The 20,382-nt window shown below is 43.1% G+C and overlaps 2 protein-coding genes across 2 annotated transcripts in view; one reads left to right on the plus strand and one right to left on the minus strand.

The window, feature by feature from the left end:
* Window positions 1–20,382, plus strand: part of tgfbr2l (transforming growth factor beta receptor-like) — a 397,772-nt gene that overhangs the window by 228,491 nt on the left and 148,899 nt on the right. The window lies entirely within an intron of this gene.
* Window positions 2–20,382, minus strand: part of LOC126393462 (titin-like) — a gene marked incomplete at its 3' end in the record, with an annotated part of 160,915 nt that continues 140,534 nt past the window's right edge. The window contains exons 116-143 of the mRNA XM_050049647.1: window positions 19,175–19,317; window positions 16,022–16,145; window positions 15,564–15,830; window positions 13,335–13,432; window positions 13,074–13,242; window positions 11,808–12,077; window positions 11,279–11,545; window positions 9,732–10,010; window positions 9,048–9,456; window positions 8,801–8,925; window positions 8,432–8,698; window positions 8,013–8,282; window positions 7,598–7,897; window positions 6,931–7,233; window positions 6,591–6,778; window positions 5,596–5,710; window positions 5,179–5,466; window positions 4,940–5,091; window positions 4,705–4,852; window positions 4,116–4,415; window positions 2,992–3,279; window positions 2,609–2,905; window positions 2,228–2,414; window positions 2,022–2,137; window positions 1,636–1,935; window positions 1,198–1,497; window positions 1,007–1,112; window positions 2–92 (exon numbers count right to left, since the gene is read on the minus strand). Coding sequence (XP_049905604.1) covers window positions 2–92; window positions 1,007–1,112; window positions 1,198–1,497; window positions 1,636–1,935; window positions 2,022–2,137; window positions 2,228–2,414; window positions 2,609–2,905; window positions 2,992–3,279; window positions 4,116–4,415; window positions 4,705–4,852; window positions 4,940–5,091; window positions 5,179–5,466; window positions 5,596–5,710; window positions 6,591–6,778; window positions 6,931–7,233; window positions 7,598–7,897; window positions 8,013–8,282; window positions 8,432–8,698; window positions 8,801–8,925; window positions 9,048–9,456; window positions 9,732–10,010; window positions 11,279–11,545; window positions 11,808–12,077; window positions 13,074–13,242; window positions 13,335–13,432; window positions 15,564–15,830; window positions 16,022–16,145; window positions 19,175–19,317 — 6,167 coding nt within the window. The remainder of the gene's footprint in view (window positions 93–1,006; window positions 1,113–1,197; window positions 1,498–1,635; window positions 1,936–2,021; window positions 2,138–2,227; window positions 2,415–2,608; window positions 2,906–2,991; window positions 3,280–4,115; window positions 4,416–4,704; window positions 4,853–4,939; window positions 5,092–5,178; window positions 5,467–5,595; window positions 5,711–6,590; window positions 6,779–6,930; window positions 7,234–7,597; window positions 7,898–8,012; window positions 8,283–8,431; window positions 8,699–8,800; window positions 8,926–9,047; window positions 9,457–9,731; window positions 10,011–11,278; window positions 11,546–11,807; window positions 12,078–13,073; window positions 13,243–13,334; window positions 13,433–15,563; window positions 15,831–16,021; window positions 16,146–19,174; window positions 19,318–20,382) is intronic.

Consider the following 20,382-nt stretch of genomic DNA (forward strand, 5'->3'; position numbering starts at 1 on the left):
CGTCCGTCACTCTGTACTTACAGTCTGGACCAGAAGTCTTCCCGCATTTCACCCAGCGGGTTCCAAGCCTCTCCTTCTTCTCAATGGAATACCTGGAGGGCGGAGTCAGCAAAAGATAAACACACCTTCACACTGGAATGCCACCGCTGCAGCGTGCACCATTTACTCTCTGATGTAAGTTCTGACATGTGCAATAATGTTATAAATGAAACTAGCATAAAGTGTCCAACAAATACCAGGACATGAGCTCCTGATGAGTTTTATGTTCTTTATCTTTGGAAGCTCTCTGATATTTGGTTCAAATACTGTTAGCAGCACTATTACCCTGTTTTGGGGGAAGGTAACGCCCCCTTCACAGGACGCAAGCGGTTACGTCAGTTGGAGGCCTCCACGTGGGGAAGACAGACAGGACGCTCGGACCGAATGCAATGATAATTGTTTTTAGTTTTTATCTCTGGTGGAATTCACTTACATTTTAGTGTGCCATCAGCTTATTAATAGTATTTTAATCCAAACAAAGAAAAGCATAACATTTCCAGAAAGGTAAGTGTTGCTTTAACGTTGAAAATGTCTTGCCGATAGATTTAGATGAAACTACAATTTATGTTGAAGAAAGTTCCTCTAGACCTTCTTGACATATTGTGTTCATGAGAACAAGACAGACACAAGGTCACAGTGACCTTGAACTATGAACACCAATCCAATCAGCTCATTGTTGAGTCAAAATGGATGTTTGTGCTAAATTTGAAGGAATTCCCTAAAGGCATTTTTGAGATATCATGTTCAAGAGAATGGGACAAACGAGAGGTCACAATGACCTTGATCTTTGTCCTTTGACCACTAAAATTTAGTCACTTCATCCTTGAGTCCAAGGGGACGTTTGTGCCAAATTTAAAGAAATTCCCTCAAGGTGTTTTTGAGATATCCCATTCACAAGAATGAGACAGATAATGTATTGCCTCTGGCTATCACCTGTGCAGAGGCAAAAAACGTAAGAAACACCTACTTGAGGATGGGTCTGCCACCATCATTTTTAGGCTCCTCCCACATCAGGTCCACGTATCTCTTGGTCACAGCGTTGACAGTGAGGGCATACGGCGCCCCAGGAGTAGCTGCAACAAAAACAAATTTTATTATATCCACCCTCCTGATTAAAATAATTCATCACCACATGACTCAAACTGCTCTCTGACTTACTGAAGGTGTCTTTAGCCAGCACAGAGTCCTCCAGCTCGCAGAACGGTCCCACACCAACAGCGTTCTCAGCGGCAACACGGAACACGTAGAGAGAACCTTCATTGAGTGGCGTCACGGTGTACTTCAGCTCCTTGACTGTGGTGTCAACAGCCTGCCAGCCTTTACGCTTGGCGTCGCGCTTCTCCACTATGTAGTTGGTGACGCGCGAGCCTCCGTCGCGCTCTGGCACAGCCCACTTCAAGTCAGCGCTGTTTCTGCAGATGCTGACGACATCCAGCCAGCGAGGAGCCGATGGAGGGTCTGAGGAGATGAAGACAAAGATGTTTTCATGTCAGCTCTCAGAGATTTACTGTCATGTGTTGAATTTGTCAGTTAGTAGATATTCTGGACGATGAGTTAAAATATTTTTAGTTTTCATTTTGATTCATTTGTTCTTACTGAGTCTCTCTTTGCAGAGCACAGGGTCGCTGGGCTCGCTGGGTTCGCTTTCTCCGGCCGCATTAACGGCTCGCACCCTGAACGAGTACTCCTGCTTCTCCATCAGGCCCTTCAGGAAGTACTCCAGGGTGGTGATGTTCTCTGCCGTGCGGATCCAGTCTGTGGTACCGCTCTTCAGCATCTCAATAATGTAGCCTTCGATCTTTGCTCCGCCGTCGTGCTCTGGTTTGGTCCACATGACGAAGCAGGAAGTCTTAGCTACGTCCTTCACCGTGGGTTTACCAGGAGGCCATGGAGGATCTGGAACAGTGAGAACATGATGTTTTTAATGCTCTGAAATGATTTTAGATGCTCATAAATGACTAAGGTGACAATATTTTTTGTACCAAATGGATCTTTGACAAGGATCGGGTCTGTCTCCTTGCTGGGTTTTCCAGTTCCAGCCAGATTCTCAGCCAGAACTCTGAACTTGTACTTCTTCCTAGTGGGAAGACCTTTGACTCTGCAGAGGAAAAGGCATCACATCAACAGACTGAAAACTAAAAACTCAAAGTGTAAAACTCCTTTCAGACAGCAGAGCAGGCAGACTCACCTATAGTTTGTGTCTTTGATGGGCACCTTGTTGCATCTCATCCACCTGTCGTGTTCGGGTTCATATCTCTCCACCCAGTATCCGGTGATGGGGCTGCCTCCATCCTCATCAGGCTCGTACCAGTTCAGGGTCAGGGAGTCCTTGGCAATGTCTGAAGCCTCCAGCTTGTAAGGAGCTCCAGGAGTGTCTGAGGAGAAGACAGGAGGGATGAGATTAGTCCCAGCTGACCTGGAGGTGGACTGATGCAAAATATTGTACCTTATCACGAAGGGATTGATCTACCTGAACCTGATCTGACTGAACCATTACAGGAAAAGCCTAGCAAACAACTATCAGACCAAAGCCTGGTAGAAACAGACATCCTCTGATCAGGTGACCTACCGAAGGGGTATCTGGCGATGATGGATGGGTGCTCAGCCGCTGGGCCAACACCAAACTGGTTCTCTGCGAAGACTCTGAAGATGTACTCCTTGAACTTGACCAGGCCCACAGCTCTGTAGGTAGTCAGTTTCACGGTTGAGGACAGCCGGTGCCAGATCTCGCTATCTGTGGCTCGGCGCTCAACAATGTAATTGGTAATTCTGGAGCCGCCGTCATCACGTGGAGGGTTCCAGGCCATAAAGCAGGATTCGTTAGTGATTTCAGAGATATCGAAGGCAGCTGGAGGACCGGGCTTATCTGTGGGAGGGAATTTTAGTTTTATTAACCAGAAACTAACAAAGTCATTATGGAAACCTTCATTCTCTGTTGTAAGGTGGCCTTACCGAGGATGTTGACCTCAACAGTGGCAGTGGCACGGCCGCTGCTGTTGGTGGCCTCGATGATGTAGGTGGAGCTGTCATCTCTCTTGGTCTTGGCGATGGTAACGGTGGAGTGTCCCGGCTTGGTGTCGATGGAAACCCTGTCGTCTGGTTGGAGGACCAGGTCAGCTTTCGTCCATTTCACGCGGGGCTCAGGCTTACCCTTCACCTCGGCAGGGAGCTCGATCTTGCTGCCGCCCTTAGCAGTCAGACCAGCCAGCAGCTTGACGTCCAGCTGGATCTCTGGAGGTTCTGCATGGACGATAAGGGTGAGGGGTCAGTCAGAAGTTTGAGGAAATTTCAACTTTTAACTTTATCTGCTGTGCTACGGGACTGATTTTGTTAATTACTACAAAACATGACTATTTTTGCACAACTACTGAGTAAAGAATGCCAGATCAACAGTTACCCCTTTTCCACCAAATTAGCTTTGGTTCTTTAACCAGTTACATTCAGGTTTATTGGAACCTTGGTGCTATCTAATGAACCAGCCTAAGTTTCAATTGATTTTGAGCAAAACCATTGTAAACAGTGTCATCAGTGGAGGACAATTCACAATGGAAGTAAACAGTAGTAGAAAGATGGCAGATCGAGTTGATAACCTGAGTACTGAAGTCATCACGAATTGAGCTTAAGGTCAAGGCAAACCTGCTACTTTTGGTTCCAGCTGGGGAACCAACTTTCTGGGTTGAAATGCTTTTGAATGGTTCAAAACTAGTTGCTTGAATGAAACTAGTTCCATGTTGGTGGAAAAGAGGTAAGAGTGTGGTGTAGAGCTCCCCCAGGTGTTCACTGGTGGTAATCAAATATGAGGTTTGTTTATTTGCACACGTTAAAATCAAGCAAATGACAAACAAATTAGGGCTTTAACTGACGGTTCTCTTCATTATGTTCTTGACTATCTAAAGGAGTAAATCAGTAGGTACATTTGAAGTCTCAATTTTGTGTTTTTCTGGAGTTCTTCCACTTCATGAATATGTTGAATGAGCTCAAGTATATCTGTATATCTATCTAAATTTGTTTAGTCCTTGATTCGAGCACAATGAAACACTGTTTCCAGGTCTCTAACAGGAAGACATTGTGGGTACCTTTGGGATCAACTGCCTGGATCTCATCGGTGGCCTTGCAGGGTCGGCTGGCTCCCAGCTTGTTCAGGGCTCGGACTCTGTAGGCGTACCACTGGCCCTCAATCAGACCTGTTACCTGGCACTTCAGCTCCTGCACCATGTCCCCGCAGGGCTCCCACTTATCTGTTCCTCTCATGCAGCGCTCCACATTGTAGCCTCGGATGCCGCTGCCACCATCGTATTTTGGCGGCTCCCAGGTGAGGAAGATGCCACTGGCGGACTTGTCTCTCCACCTCAGGTTCTCTGGAGGGTCGGGGATGGCTGAAGAGAAACGAGACAGAGAGGTTAGAAAGTTCCTTTGAACGCTGTTTAAAAGTAAAACTAACTTGATGTTTGTGGTAAAAATGAGCCATGGAAACCATCGACTTAACATAGCGACATAACGGCCAGAATCACTACATTACCAGGAACTGCTGATGTAATCTCCGTGCAGCAACACGGTGAAAACTAAGACTTCTGATGATACTTGTTAAGACTCTTAAGCACTTTTAAGACATTAAATTTGGATTATTTCTTAATTTGAGTTATTTTAATCTCAGGTCGGACTCACTGGCAGGAGACGAGACATTGACGGGATCGTCGATGTACGCCGGCTCTCCAGGTCCACACTTGTTGCAGGCAGTGACTCTGAACAGATACTCCTTTCCTTCAATCACATCAGTGACTGTGAACTCCGTATCCTGGATACCTTGGGCCACCTTAGAGGAAGAACACAGCGGCAGTGTGAAATCATCATCAGGCGTCTGGTCAAAGACTTCCACGTGTTTTCATCTAAAGACACCCACCTTGACCCAGGTCTTGCGGGCCACATCCCGTTTCTCCACCTGGTAGCCGGTCAGAGGACTTCCTCCATCGTGCTCCGGAGCCTCCCAGCTCAGGTGGACATGTTGCCTGGTCACCTCCAGGACTTTGAAGTCCTTTGGAGCGCTGGGCGCCGCTGGAGGACACAAACAGATACACAGTGATACCAACCACACAAACAACAAACCTTCCAATCAACTGAAAACAGTTTCTGACGGCGTACCGATGACGTGGACATCGATGTCTCCAGTGACAGACATGACGTCATTCTCCAGCTGCAGAGTGTAAGTGCCTCTGTCGGGGCGGACACTTGGTGTGACGATCAGTTCTGTGAATGTGGCCTTGGTCGTCATGGTGACGCGCTCGTCATCGGTGCTCAGCTGCTTGTCTCCTAAGGTCCACTTGGCGACAGGGATCGGGTATCCGGTGATGGGGACTCTGATGGTGAGAGGCTGAGGGACAATCACCTCCAGGCCATCTTTAAAAGCACTCAGGTCAAAGGTTGGACCGACTGGAGAGGAAACAGAGAGGCATGGTGGGAAATTAAACGTTAAATGTGCTTCAACTACAATTCTGTGGGGATTGATTAGTTTAATAGTAAAACATTACAAAGTGATTGAAGACACTCTGTCTGTCTCACCATGTGGGTCGTCAGCCAGCAGAGGGCCGACAATGTTTGACGGCTCTGAGACTCCAGCAGCGTTTTCAGCAAACACTCTGTAGTTGTACTTGTTTCCATATTTCAGGCCAGACACCTGAAGACAAAATTTAAAGGTACAGTGTTAAAATAAAATGAAGTAAAACTTGAACCAGGACACAGTTTTACTGTGAAGGAGCCACTGTAGGGCTTTTATTGAGGAGGGGCCACTTTGAGACTTTTACTTTGATACAACTACTAGATGACTTTTTATGTGAAGGAGCAGCTAGAAGACTTTCAATGTGAAGGAGTACCTCGAGGACTTTTAATTGTGAAGCAGCTACTAGGATACTTTTAATGTGAAGGAGCAGCTGAAGGGCTTATACTGCGAAGCAGCCACTGGGAGAGTTTTAATGTGAAGAAGCCGCTAGAAGACTTTTAAGGAACAGCTGGTTGACTTAGCTGGAGGACTTTTACTGTAAAGCAGCCACTAGAAAACTTTTAATGTGAAGGAGCAGCTGAAGAGCTTATACTGTGAAGCAGCCGGAACAAGACTTTTAATGTGAAGGAGCAACTGGAGGGTTTTTAACTGTGAAGCAGCTGCTAGAGGACTTTTAATGTGAAGCAGCCGCTGGAAGACCTTTACTTTGAAGGAGCTACTAGAAGGCTTTTAATTTGAAGTAGCAGCTAGAAAACTTTAAATGTAAAAAAAATGCTGAATACTTTTAATGTGAAGGAGGAGCTGGAGGGCGTGCCTCGCAGGAAGTAGGGAGCTTTACCTGTGAAGACATTTACTGTGGGGACTTTGACAAAGAGACATCTAGAGGACGGTACTCTGTAGCAGGTGGATGGTTTTATACTGGTTGAACAACATACATAAAAGTGTCTCATGTAGCCTCAAATGCTAACAGAACCCCCCTGTGAAAGTTTCGCACTTGTTTTGTGAGATGAGGTCACTATCTGACAAACTGGAAGCGATGATTTATCTGAATCTGTACCTTGTAGAAGAGGTCTGGGCAGAGGCGGGCGTTACAGCGGAGCCACTTGTCGTTGCCTTCCTCGTTACGTTCAATTATGTATCCGGTGATCATGCTGCCTCCATTCCTCAGAGGAGTCTCCCAGGTGAGATTCACCAAAGTCTTGTTCTGGTCCTCCCAGACCAGATTCAGAGGGGGACTGGGAGGCTCTGCAAGAGACGGACACAAAAAAATTAACTAAAATAACAGAAAGAATTAATTTAATTAATTGTATATCGGCTGTTTAGAAGGATTAGGATAACCATTTAAAGTAAGTTCTTGTTTCTTACTGAATGAAAAAGAGTGATGAATCCTAGCTTACCAATGGGATCCATGATCTTGACGGGCCGCGAGGCAGCGCTTGGCTTGCCGTCGCCAGCTTTGTTCTGAGCTCTGACTCTGAAGATGTACTCCTTGTTCTCGATGACGTCGTTGATGATGGCACTGAGCTCGTCAGCTTTGGTCATCTGGACAGGCATCCACTTCACAGACGTCCTGTCTCGCAGCTCGATGACGTAAGAGGTGATGGGAGAGCCTCCGTCCGACTCAGGAGGTTCCCAGGCGATGGTGCAGCCAAACTTGCTGACGTTTCCAACGATCACATTCAGAGGAGCCTCAGGAACATCTAAAAATAACAATACGCAAAACAAGTCAGTAAACTGAGAGCCACGCTCTGGTGTTCTGGGAATTATTTCACCAAGTTTAGTCGTATATCTTGTGTTGGTTAATGTTTTTATCCCATCATCCCATAGCTCAAATCATATTTGGTGTACCTCAGGGATCAATTCTTGGACCATTTCTGTTCTCTTAACCTCTGTTTTCTCCTATTTTACCACTTGGACAGAAGAATTAACTAACTATGAAGACAGATTTGAAATTAATGTAATTTGATTTTCCAGCTCAGTCTACATTGGGTATAACGGGTAATGTACCGACGTTAACCCAGAAATTTAGCTTCAAATATCAATATAAATAAAAGTAATTCTTACCAAACTTGTTCTTGGCCTGTACGGGTTTGTCGGTCTCAACGTTGGGTCCGCTGCCGACCCGGTTTCTGGCACACACTCTAAACAGGTACATGGAGTCTTTCTGGAGGCCGGTCACTGTGTACTCGGGACTGTCAGCCTGGTCAGTGGCCAGCGTCCAGGTCTTACGCTTCACATCACGTCTCTCCACCACGTAGCCAATGACCTTGGCGCCGCCATCGTTTTCAGGCTCCTCCCATGCCAGGCTGACCTCACCATCGGCTGTGTCGATCACCTGCAGGTTCCTCACGGGTCCAGGGACATCTAGAAAAATCGAGGACAAAGTCACATTTATTGTCAGAAAAGTGAGGAACAAAGTTTGTATAGAAAGTAAAGTTCAGTAAAGTCCACATGACAATGGATTTAGCTTGGAACTCACCAATGACCCCCAGGTTGATGAAGGCTTCTCCCTCTCCGTGTTTGTTCTTGATGATGACCTTGTAGCGGCCCTCGTCGGCCTTCATGGGGTCCTTCAGGCGGTACTCTGTGCGGTCGGCGGATGTGTAGATGTTGTCTTTGGGCAGACTCAGGTTGTTATACAGCCAGTCAGCCTCGGCCTGTGGGTAGGCGCTGTAGGGGACAGCCATGACGATGGGCTTCCTGGCGTCTGTGACGTAGGTCTGGTCTGTGGTCTTTATCTGAGGCACAGCTGGAGGAGGAAGAGGGAGACGCTGTCACAGAGACAACAACACTGGAAACCAAAGTTTATCAGCTTCAGGTTCATCTTGACCTTTAATCTCTCTGTTCCTTTAAACAACTGATCTTCAGATTTTTAAGAGTCCTGTTTTGAGCTCTTACCTGCCAGCTCCAGCTTGGCCTTGGCGTCTTTGTCTTTGACGATGACTCTGTACTCTCCCTGATCTCGAGGTCTGATCTCACAGACCTGCAGTCTGTGGATTTTACCCTCGCTCATCATCTGGTATTTGTCTCCCTGGACAACCGTCATATTGTTCCTCAACCACTTCACTTCCTGTCTGTCTTTGTTGAGCTCCACCTCGAACACGACATCCGAGCCTGGAGGTTCGAACATGTCCTGTGGCGGTCTGACGATCTCCACCGGCGTCTCTGCAGGACAGACACCAGATATTCATGACAGATCAACCAGAGCAGGAACAGAACAGGAGGTCGTTGAAGTAAAAGCAGTGAGTGGAATCTGAAGAACCTCACCTTCAACAAAGAGCCTGGCTCTGGATTTCTTATCGTCCACACCACAGGCGTACTCACACTCATCGTCCGGTCTGCACTCCTTGATACGCAAGGTGCACAACTTTCCATCTTTTTCAAATGTATACCTGGGAAAACAAACAGCTTACTTGAGTCGATGATAAAGCATAAGTTAAGATTTAATATGAGCTGCTAACGTTAGCATGTCTGGCTATGAAACTAAAATAATAAGAGTTTATAGATGACATACCTCGGTCCTTCTCTGATCTCACGTCCGTTTCTGTACCACTTGGCGTCGGCTTTCTCTTTGGTCAGCTTGCATGTGAACTCCGCGTCCTCGAACTCAGTGATGGTCTGGTCCTTCAGGTGCATGTCAAAGTCTGTAGGTGCCTCGCTGATGATCAGCTCTGCGGTGGACTTGTTGTCTGCGGCTACGGCGGTGTACTCGCCCTCATCCGCCAGCGTGCAGTCCTTGATGGTCAGCGTGTGCTTCTCTTTGTCTACTCTGTAGACAATGTGTTTGTTGAAGGTGATCTCCTGGCCACCCTTCATCCACTTCAGAGTGGCGTTGGGCCTGTTGACCTTGCAGGAGAAGCTGACGGTCTTCTTCTCCTGAGTGTCGATGTCCTCCAATGGAACCACGATCCTCAGACTCTCCTCTGAACAACACAAAACACCAAAATACACATCGTCAGCTCGAGCAGAAATTGAGCTCAGTGCTGCGGAACAACTTTCAACTCAAACAAAAAGAGACTACACCACGTTCCAAATTATTATGCAAATTGTATTTAAGTGTCATAAAGATTAAATTTTTTGTTTTTCAATTAAACTCATGGATGGTATTGTGTCTCANTTGCATAATAATTTGGAACGCGGTGTAAAACACAGAGCTGCAGTCCGGCTCTGTTTATGAACTCTGTTAAACATGTCTGACCTTTGATGGTGAGGTCGCAGGAGCTCTTGGCGTGCTCTCCTCTGTGATTGGTGAGGTTGATGCTGTAGTTGGACTCGTCTCCCTTCTGGGCGTCTCTGATCCTCAGGGAGAAGACATTGTCCCTCTGGACCATCACGTACTTGCTGGTCTCGAATATCGTCTCGTCCTTCTTCAGCCACTTGGCCTTCGCTCCCTCTGTGTTCACCTCACAGTTCAGGACCACTTCCTGTCCTTCTTTGGCCTCTGTGTCCTTCAGTGGCGTGATGATCTTCAGTTTCTCTGCAGGAAACAAAACAAACCGTCGGACACACCAATGAGCAGGAAACCCTCGATATCACTGTTATTACTGCCAGAGAAATCAAACTGCATTTAATTTACTTAAAACTAAAGAACACAAAGCAATTAAAGTCATGTTGTCATTTTAATTTCTTAGGTGATTAAGTTGACATTTAGTTAAAAAAAACATTTAAATAAAAATGACAAACGTAGGAATGTAAACTAAATGATTACTTCAAAATAAAGTGATGGAGAAAATAAATTTTCTTCCCTTAACTAAATTTTGTTTTGTATCAGTAAAAAAAAAATTATGCAAAACTTAATATATAAAAAAAATTGTGAAGAGATTTTTTTTTGTTAATTTTTTTATGTTTAAGGTTTCAGTCATTAAAAACCATTAATAAATCAAATTATAAATAAGTAATCAGTAAAGTGAAAACTCTTAAACTAGAATGTGAATTAACTAAAAACCAAAATGAACAAATTAGAAAATGTATTTAATTTCTGTATTTAAATTCCAGCAGATGTTTGAAATCTAACAAATTTACCTTTAATTAAAATATAAGATAGAAAAAAAGAAAAACAAACAAAAAACAAAGAAAAAAAGAAAAGAGTCTCTCAGAGGTTGTTTTTTTAAGTGTTGATGTAATCATTAAAAACTTCAAAAAATGTATGAAAACTTTTTTCTGCCACTAAGAATTTTGACTTTTTAATTCCAATTTTTAAGTTCCTCATATTTTTGACTTTTTATTATATTATGTTTAATAATATTTAAATTTCCTGACAGTATATTTATTTATTTTTTGGACAGGAATGAACTTCCATATAATTCTCCTCACAACTCCTGATTCATGTTTATTATTGTAAAGCGAACAGGACATTATAGGATTTAAAATTACATCAACAAAATGTTTTTTAAAGTTGTGTTCACTTTATTTAAATTTAGGGTTTAAAAGAGAGTTTCACTTCTTTTAATGTGAAAAAAATCTGTCTCTAATAATTAAACTGATCTAAAGTTTTGCTGGTTGACTCAGTTGCTTTTTTTCTTGATAATATCAAACTTTATTGATTCTGAGGGGAGTCGTTTCTCAGCAGCTGCAGTACATAATATTAAAGAGCGCAAATAAAACAAAGTATAAACCATAAAAAATATTGGTAAGATACAAAAACTAAATGGACACAACACAGAAATATCAACAGTTAACAGTTAGATGCAGGTTAAGGTGTTTTTATCACTCGACACAGACTGAGAGTGAGTGGGCGGGGCTTACCGAGCACAGTGAGGTCAGCGCTGGCTCTGGTGGTTCCGATCATCACCACGTATCCGCCCTCATCTCTGAGCTCACTGTTCTTGATGACCAGCGTTCGCCTCTTGCCGTCGCTGACCATCTGGTATTTGTCTCCGGCCTCCAGCTCCCTGTCCTCCTTCAGCCATTTGACCTCATAGGTTTCCTTGGAGACAGAGCAAGTGAACTCTGCCTTCTCGCCCTCCACCACCTCCTGGCTCTGAGGCCGGGAGATGAACTCAGCAGCCAGTTCTGAAACACGGGAAGATCACGTACCGATCACATGACAGAAAAACAGAAAAGTAAAACCTGCTTTCACGCTACAGTTTGTTTTTGTTCGACATGTTACGTTTTTATAAATTTATTTGTGTTTGATGAAAAGCAGCGTCTGCAGCTGTTTATCTTTCTTCAAACGGCTATAAAATATTATTATGGGCATGATTTTTATTAGATAAATTTATGATCAGAGGCTTCAGATCACATTCACAAATGCTCTGACATGTTTTTTCTTTACCGTTAATCTTGAGGTTTGCGGATGTCCTGATGCTAGGACTCAGCCTGCAGTTGTACTCTCCCGCGTCGGCCATCTTTAGGTCCTGGATGAGGAGGATCCTCCTCTTCCCGTCCACGATCTGGTCGTGACGGCCGCCCTCCGGCAGCTCCTCGTCTCCTTTGTACCAGATGACGTCAGCGCTGGGTTTGGACACCTCGCAGATTAGCTTCACGCTGTCTGTCTCTGTTCCCTCCACGTTGGACAGGTTCTTGGTGAACCTCGCCTCCTCCTCTGCAAGGAGAGGAAGACAAACGGCAGATGTCACTGAACTTTAAATTACTGAGAGCAAAGAGACTTTTCTTGCTTCTGTGAACTTCTGTTGTACATTGTTTTAAAATGTCTCAACATCTGGATGATGACTAAATCTTCATCTGTTTATTTATCAAGATGAATTTTAGATGAATTTAAAAATAATTAAAACATGTTAAATAACAATTCAAAGACAAATCCCCACATAAAAGTAGTGGTGTAACAATCCATCGATTTAGACTGATATATCGGTTAAAAGATCAATGATCCTATGTCACTGATGCAAAGTAAAAACGTCAATCCATATCGTCATCTTTAGGATATGCTTTTATTTTGAAAGTCTGTGTCACCGTCAAACAGCATCAGGCAGATGACGTTATTTACTTGGGAATAAATCAGTAGCGTGGAAATATTTTGGATTTCGGAAAATACGGATCAACAGACAAAGTATGTGTCGTATGTAAACAATGCTGTTACAATGAAACATACGTACCTGGACGAGTATCTCCGTTAACTTCTCACAACAGAAACATTAATATTTACACCCCTCAATAAAAGAGCTGAATGAATGTGCTCAGGTCCAATTTGTTTTAACCTTTTAATTGGATATTTAACTGATGTATTTTATTTATTTTCTTATCACAAACTAAATCTGGAGATGCAATTTTTTAAGTGCAATGATTAAAATCGCTATTTTAGTCATTTTATTACATTCAAATAATGATAACAAGATCAACATCTGTATGTTCTCATCAAAAATCATCATACTGATATTTTTCATCACAACTTTTGGAAAAAGATGTCTTTTGTGTCTGAAAATGAGCTCATATACGATGTTCACTCCAAAATAATCCAGTTAAATGTAAATTAGCTGAACATTCGCAGCTGCAGATTTGTAGAACTGGATGATCCAAACAAGTTCGTACTTGTATAAAGAACCAGGTTCTAAACTCAGTTCATATGTTTGTTTATTCTTACCGACGACAGTAAGCATGCCGGAGGATTTGGAGGTCTTTGCGTCACATTCATATTCAGCCTCGTCGTCAAACACCGACTTGTGGACGATGAGGATGTGTTTGCGACCTTCAGCAATAATTTCATACTTCTTCCCCTTTCTGATTTCACTTCCATCTTTGAACCAGCGGACCTGCGAGACGAGATTTCAGAGACGTTAAAGAGTGAAGAATCTTTTTCAGACTTTATAATCTGGACAAACAGAGAAAAAGAAGCTGAGCTCACTTTGACGTTGTCTCTGGAAACTTCACACTCAAACCTGGCAGATTCCTTCTCTTTGACCTCGACATCATGGAGCGGCTTCGAGAACTCGACATGTGGAGCTGTGGACATACAGAAAACCTCTTTACCTTAAGTCTTCAGGATCTCTTACATGTTCCTTAATGAGAATTCATACTTCCTTAATCTCAACCTCCAACCTCCAAGAGATTTCTTAAATTTTAATGAGGGGTTCTTTTACTCTAACTTCTCCTTAAACTTTATTAAGTCTTACAAATGGCTCCTCTAATGAGGCAATGTTTTTTCAGGGTCCCTTAACTCCAAATACAAAAGGTTCCTTAACTGAAACAATTGATTCTTAACTCCCTTACCTCTGAGTAATTTAATTAGTACTTTAAAGGTCTTTTGTTTTTTATGGGTGTTCCTTAATTCAACTGAGGGGTTTCTGTTCTATTTTTAGAGGTTCCTTAACTCAAATTAAGGGGTTTTGAGGGGGTAGGAGTTCAACTTTTAACTCTGAAGGATTTTTAAAGTCTCACAAAAGGTTTCCTTTTTGTTAGGGATCCCTTAGCTGCTAAGTCCCTAAATTTCTACAGAGGGTTCGTTAGCTCAACTGAGGGATTTCTAATCTGTTTTTAGGGGTTCCTTCACTCTATTTAAGAGGTTGAAAGAATTTTAACTCTAAAAAGGGACACTTTGACTTTCTTGAGGGATTCCAAAAGTCTTAAAAAAGGTTTCCTTTTTGTTAGAGACCTTTCTACTTCCATGAGAAGTCCTACAGAAGGTTTGTTAGCTCAAGTGAGGTATTTCTCATCTGTTTTTAGGGGTCCCTTCACTCTAATTAAGGGTTTTGAGGGGCTGGGAGATCAACTTTACCTCTAAAAAGGAATTATTTGACTTTCCTGAGAGATTCCTTAAGTCTTAAAAAGGGTTGCTCTTTCCTCTGCCATAAAAATCGTCTTAACTCCTACAGAAGGTTCCTTAGCTCAAAAACAGCGATTCTTTAACCTTTTTGATGAGTTATTTAACTCATATAAAGAGTTCCTTAAATTTTTTGAGGGATCTTTCACTTTGACATTGGATATCTTTACATTTTTGATGGGATCTTTAACACTTAGAAAGGTCCTTTAGCTTTTAAAGAGAATTCATGGACACTTAAGGAGATCCATTTAGGGTTAGGGTTCCTTAGCTCTAACAAGTAGTTCCTTAGCCTTTAGAATTCTTAACTTTTATAGAGGGCTATTGAGCGTTCATGGTGGTCCCTTAACTTTTGTAAGGGGTTCCTTAAACATTTTGAGAGATCTTTAACTCTGACAAGGGATTGTTTACATGTTTTGAAGGGTTCCTTAGGTCTTATAAAAGCTACTAATCACTTTCTCTTTTAGCTTTTAATGGGGGTCCCTTAACACTAATGGAAGATCTATTTACTCTTATAGAAGGCTCCTTACCTCTTAAAAGTGGTTCTTTAACTTTAATAGAGGGCTCTTCAGCTTTTATGTGGGGGCCTTAACTTGTATGCAGTATACCTCAAATCTTAAGGGGTGTTCCTTGACTGTTTGGAGAGCTCACTTATCTTTTTTGAGTGGTTTCTAAAATCTTACTGAGGGGGGGTCCTTGAGTCTTTTAAAGAGTTTCTCGACTTTAAGAGGGTCCTTTCTCTTTTATGGGATTCCCTTTCTGTAAAGGGAGGTTCTTAATCTCTTACAGAGGGTTCCTCAGCTCAAATAAAGGATTCCTTAACTTTTTTGAGGGGCTTCTTGAAGTCTTACAAAGGGTTCTTGGACACTTAGAGGGTTCCTTTATCTTTCATAGAGGGTTCCTTAACACTAGATATCCATTTACTCTAATAGAGGGTCCCTTATCTCTCACAAGTGGTTCCTTAACTTTAAGGTTAGGTTTTATTAAGGCTTCCTTAATGCTTTTAGAAGATCCTCTTGCTTTTATTAAGGTCCCTCAGCTTTTACAGAGGGGACTCCTTAACTGAAGTTATTCTTTAACTTTTTTGTGTGTTATTAAGGGTTCCTAAACTCTTATTAAGAGTTTGTTAAGGTTACTGACTTCTTTGAGGTCCCCTTTAACAAGGGGTTCCTTCTGTTTTTTTAAGGGGGTCCCTTATCCCTGATGAGGACTTTCTATAGTCTTATAAAGGGTTTCTATGGTTCCTTAAATCTTTTTAAGGGTCCTTTAACGCCTCATAACTTCTGTAAACTTGTGCTAGTTCTCAGATGTACTCACGTTCAACGCTGAGGAAGCAGGAGGTTTTGAAGTCTTTGGCGTCACAAGTATACGTTCTCGAGTCGTCCATAGTGCAGTCGTGGATGAGCAGCGCCCTCTTGCGGCTCTCGACGATCATCTCGTACTTTTTGGTCTTTCTGATCTCCTGTCCATCCCTGAACCATCGCACCTCTGCATTTTCTCTGGAAACTTCACACTCAAGTGTGGCGGTGGCTTCCTCCTCCACCGTCTGGTCCTCCAGAGGCTTAGTGAACTCCACCGGTGGCTCTGAACACGCACAGAAAAACACAACACATCTTTCCTTTGTTTACGTAAAACTCAATCAGAACTTCCTTTGGAAATCTGCCAGTCAGAGGTGTTGCACCTGAAGCCCCGCCCAGTAATGATGTCACAGTGTACTGACACACCCTTGAGTATACGTCTACATCACTGCGGCATGGTGAGTCAGCTGATCTTACCTCCGACGATCAGGTTGGCCTCCGTCTGGAAGTCTTTGGCGACGAGTTTAACTTGTCCGGCTTCATGTAGTTTGACGTCCCTCAGAGTCATACTGTGGACTTTAGCCTCCGCCTTCAACACCACCTGTCCAATACAAACACAGAGTTTAACCTGCCCTCAACGCTGTCTGTCAGGTTCAACAGAGTCACTACATTTCACCTGCCCTCAACGCTGTCTGTCAGGTTCAAATAATTGAGAGGGTGTAACCATCCCTGAACATTGTTTGTCAGGTTAAACAGACTGTGACTGTGGACTTTAGCATCCACCTTCAACACCACCTGCCCAAAGTGACACAGCGTTTCGCCTGCCCTCAACACACTGTCTGTCAGGTTCAGCAGGGCCACATTTAACTTGCCCTGAACACTGTCTGTCAGGCTCAACACACTGTCTGTAAGCTCAGAACACTGTCTGTGGATTCAACTGAGCCACAGCCGTTAACATGCCCTCAACACTGTCTGTCAGGTTCAACCGAGTAAAAGAGTAACCTGCCCTGAACACCATCAAATGGTTCAATAGAGTCAGGAAGTGTAAGTGTTTAACGTGCCCTGAGTACTACCTGTAGGTCCAACGGAGCCCATAAGTCATGGGGCTTAACCTTCCCTGAACTCCCCCTGTCAGGTTCTACACTGTCAGTAAGTCAAGAGGTGTAATGTTCCCTAAAATATACCTGTCAGGTTTACAAAGTCACACAGTGGAGTATTTGGATTTTTTCAGATTATGGGTTTTATCATCCATGAGCACTGACTGTAAGGTTAAAAGGACAGAGTCATTGACTGTCAGGGTTTACCCTGAACTCCGTCTGTCAGGTCCACAGTAAATACTAAGAGCGAGACTGACAGTGTATTATCATCCCTGAACATTGTAAGGTTCAGGAGACACAGAATCAGAGATTGTATGCATGTATGTATGGGTTTTTCCCAGAACAGCACCTGTCAGGTGAACAGCATACACTTAAATATACACATATAATGTGCGTTTTATCATCTTTAAACATTGTCTGTGAGAATCACAAGAAACAGAGTTGAACTGGGAGTCACAGGTCTGGGGGTCAGTCAGCTGAGGCCTGACAGCTGAAACATATCCAGGCAGCTGCTTTCCTTCCCCCGATTTAAACTGCACAACCTTTGACACCTGATGGCTGATTTTAACACACACTGTCACACAGCAGCTCACAGCAAGCCGAGAGACACATAACTCACCAATGAGGAATAAAACATATTTCCTGTTCATTGCTTCTTTTTAAAGAATAAAAAAATAAGCATGATTACACTTACCATTATTTTTCAATTGTAAGAATTAAAAAACATTTCTGCTGCACATGTTTATCATTATATCAACTTTTTATTGTTTTTCTGGGATCATTTTTTGGTTTAAGAGGAAAAAGAGTGTGAAGTACTTTTAACATTTTCAATACTTTAAAATGCTGATGAGTTAAAAGTCTGTTTCAGAAGATGTCTGTTAGAAGTCACAGACTGGTTCCTGATCTCCACTTTGGAATTAAGAATAGACCTTTAACACATTTAGGTGAATAGTCAAGTTAAAATGTTTGTTGTTTTGTCCATTCCTAACCAGCTACAGACAATTTAATGTTTTTACACTGAGTGAAGAAATTGAGGAATTAAAAGCTATAAAGTCTCTTCGCTCTGCAGACAGAAATTATTTGATTTTAGCTGTTTTCGATTGAATATCCCTTTTTTTATTCAGTTTAAAGTTAATCTCAGATCAGCTGTGATGTTGCTTCCCATCAGAGTTTCGTAACAGTTTGGTTGTTAGTGTGGGTGTCGGGGGATGAACAGGTTGAGCTGTTTTATTGTTTTGTGAGTCTCTTTGAGGTCTGTTAACTGCTTATTTTAATGTTGTAAATATCACCAAAAAATTAACACACAAAAATACACCAAAAGTTTTGTTAAGTTCTCCTTAGTGAAACTAAATATGTGGCTCAATAAACTTCTTTGTTTCGTAACACAGCTTTATATGTCACTTTAATGTCTCTAAACCTGAATGTTCATCAGTTTTGTTGTTTTAACTTTTAAACTCCAGTTTAAACTCTTTAAACTGACGGGCAAGGAGGTTTAATAAACTCAGCTCAGTCATTTTCACATTAATCTGCTTTGTTTTCCTGTTTTAGTTTTAGTTTAGTTGCTGATCTAGTTTTTCTGAGAGTAATAATGTATTTCACGCTGGTTACATTGAAATTTATCTTTGGTTTTGAACACTAATCTTCAGATAAAATCCGTCCCTGCTGATACAACCTTGACTTTACTTTGTTACCAAAGAAAACCAGCACATAAATCTTTGATGTAAACAGGAGACATTTACCAACTAAACAACTAAACAGCTCTGAGATCTCAGGAAGAGTTTCTGTCTGCAGTAGCATCACAATTAAAGACTTTAAAACAACAACTTAATTTACTCATTTTATATTTAAAGAAAACAGGCAAAGCTGTCGAACAGTTTTAGTTTGTGATTTGATGCAACTGTTGATGTGGTGTTTTGACCATGTAACATGCAGTAAATCACACTTGCACAACCCACAGAGAGATCACGTGTCTTTGCAAACCTCACACTTCTCATGTTACATCCGATAATCAAACTAATCCTGCGTTATGACAGGACATCGTTTCAAGGCCGGACTCACGGCCAGCTCTCTTTTCAGCTTTTTTTTTTCAGCCTGAAAACAGCAGAAAAACATCTACAGCACGTTTCAAAACTGAAGCTGTTAAATAGCTCCTGTTGCCACCTGCCCTGCATCTCAACCTCCTGCAGCTGTTAAAAATAACCCTGCAGAAACGCTTGCAGGGCAGAAAAGTCTCCCTGCCTGCGTTATCTCAAAACCAGGATCGAATGCTCAGCAGGAATCCTGAACCTTCACCAGCAGGCCCTTATATGAAGACAGGCCGAGGCTGCTGCAGACAACACTGAACATTGTGTACAAATAGAACAGGAAACAAAAGCCTGGCTCTGGACCTGAACCACCACAAGGCCTGAAGGACCTGCCTGAACTCCTGGAGGATCTGCGGTGGCTTCATTAACTGTCAGTGTGTGGTGTGTGTCAGGAAGGTTACAGGAAGTGGATGTGTTTGTTGTGAGGACTCAGGTGTGCTGGGACTTACTCTGTCGCTTGGTTCCAGCTTTGTACCCCCCAGGAACCACTCGACAGCGATGCCTTCATAGGACAGCTCACACTCGAAGGTAGCGGTCTCCCCGGCAGTCACAGTGACATCCTTCAGGGGCCGCTCCAGGCCGATCACTCGGGCTTTGGATTGGGGAGAAGACATGATTAGTCCCCCCCCTGAAACAAGTCAATAGATCCAAAAAGTCCCCGCAGAGAAACGGCTAATCCTCAGTGGCTTATCCTCATGGTGGTGTTGAGCTGAAGACAGGCCGCTGGAAGCCCTCAGGACAACTGAACACCGCCACCGTGGGACTTGGCATTGGGGGGCCTAGCTCATTAGCATACGACCTGCCATCACATGTATATGGCCGGCAGAAACCAGTGAGGGACGGGGTCGCGTCCTCCCCCCTGCCAATCACTGCAAACCTGCTCTAGATAAGGCATGTGGCTTCTAAAATAACCGGAGGTCCTGATTGGCTGAGAGCCCACCTCTGCCAAACCCATCAGCAGAGGCCAATCTGCTCCTGTCAATCAGCAGCCTGCAATTTTCCTGGAAAAGGAAAATGTGGAGCTCCTCGCACGAGTTACCCAACTGTCGGGCCGCCGTGCGTGTCGTAACGCTGTGGTGTAACTGGTGTTTTGGAAAACTGAGATCCAGGATGTCAGATTAACAAGCTGCATCAAATATTTACAACAGGCTTCTTCACATGCCTGAATTAAAGCCTCTTAACAGCCAGTTAAAGACTGACAGTGTCGGTGACAGCCAGCTGTCAGTCTGAGGAGTTTACAGTCTTCATCACGCTGAGAGGGACACAACATATCTGCTCAGGAACATATCAACAATCATAACGTTTCACACACTGCAGAAAAACCTCTATCTGAACCAGTGATTTCACCCTCTGAGAGTTCAGTGTTTAAAGTCGTCCACACTGCAGAGAGTCTGTGACAGCGTCGTGATTTACTCTGAGGTCTAAATTACAGTTAGTGACGCCTCAGCTGTGAAGCTTCACAGTCTCAACTCTCCACCTGTTACAGCATTACATGAGAAATTAAGAAAGTAACTGTTGATCTTTGAAGATCATTCTTTAAAACAAAATCAATAAAGTCTGTTCTCTACTGATTTTAGTTACTTGTCCTAAAGCAAGAAACCTGTTAAAAAAAAAAAAGTCCAGTGTGTCAGATTTAGGGGGATTTGGTGGCGTCTAT

Source organism: Epinephelus moara, chromosome 7 (assembly GCF_006386435.1).
Source record: "Epinephelus moara isolate mb chromosome 7, YSFRI_EMoa_1.0, whole genome shotgun sequence".
NCBI classification, from domain to species: domain Eukaryota; kingdom Metazoa; phylum Chordata; class Actinopteri; order Perciformes; family Serranidae; genus Epinephelus; species Epinephelus moara.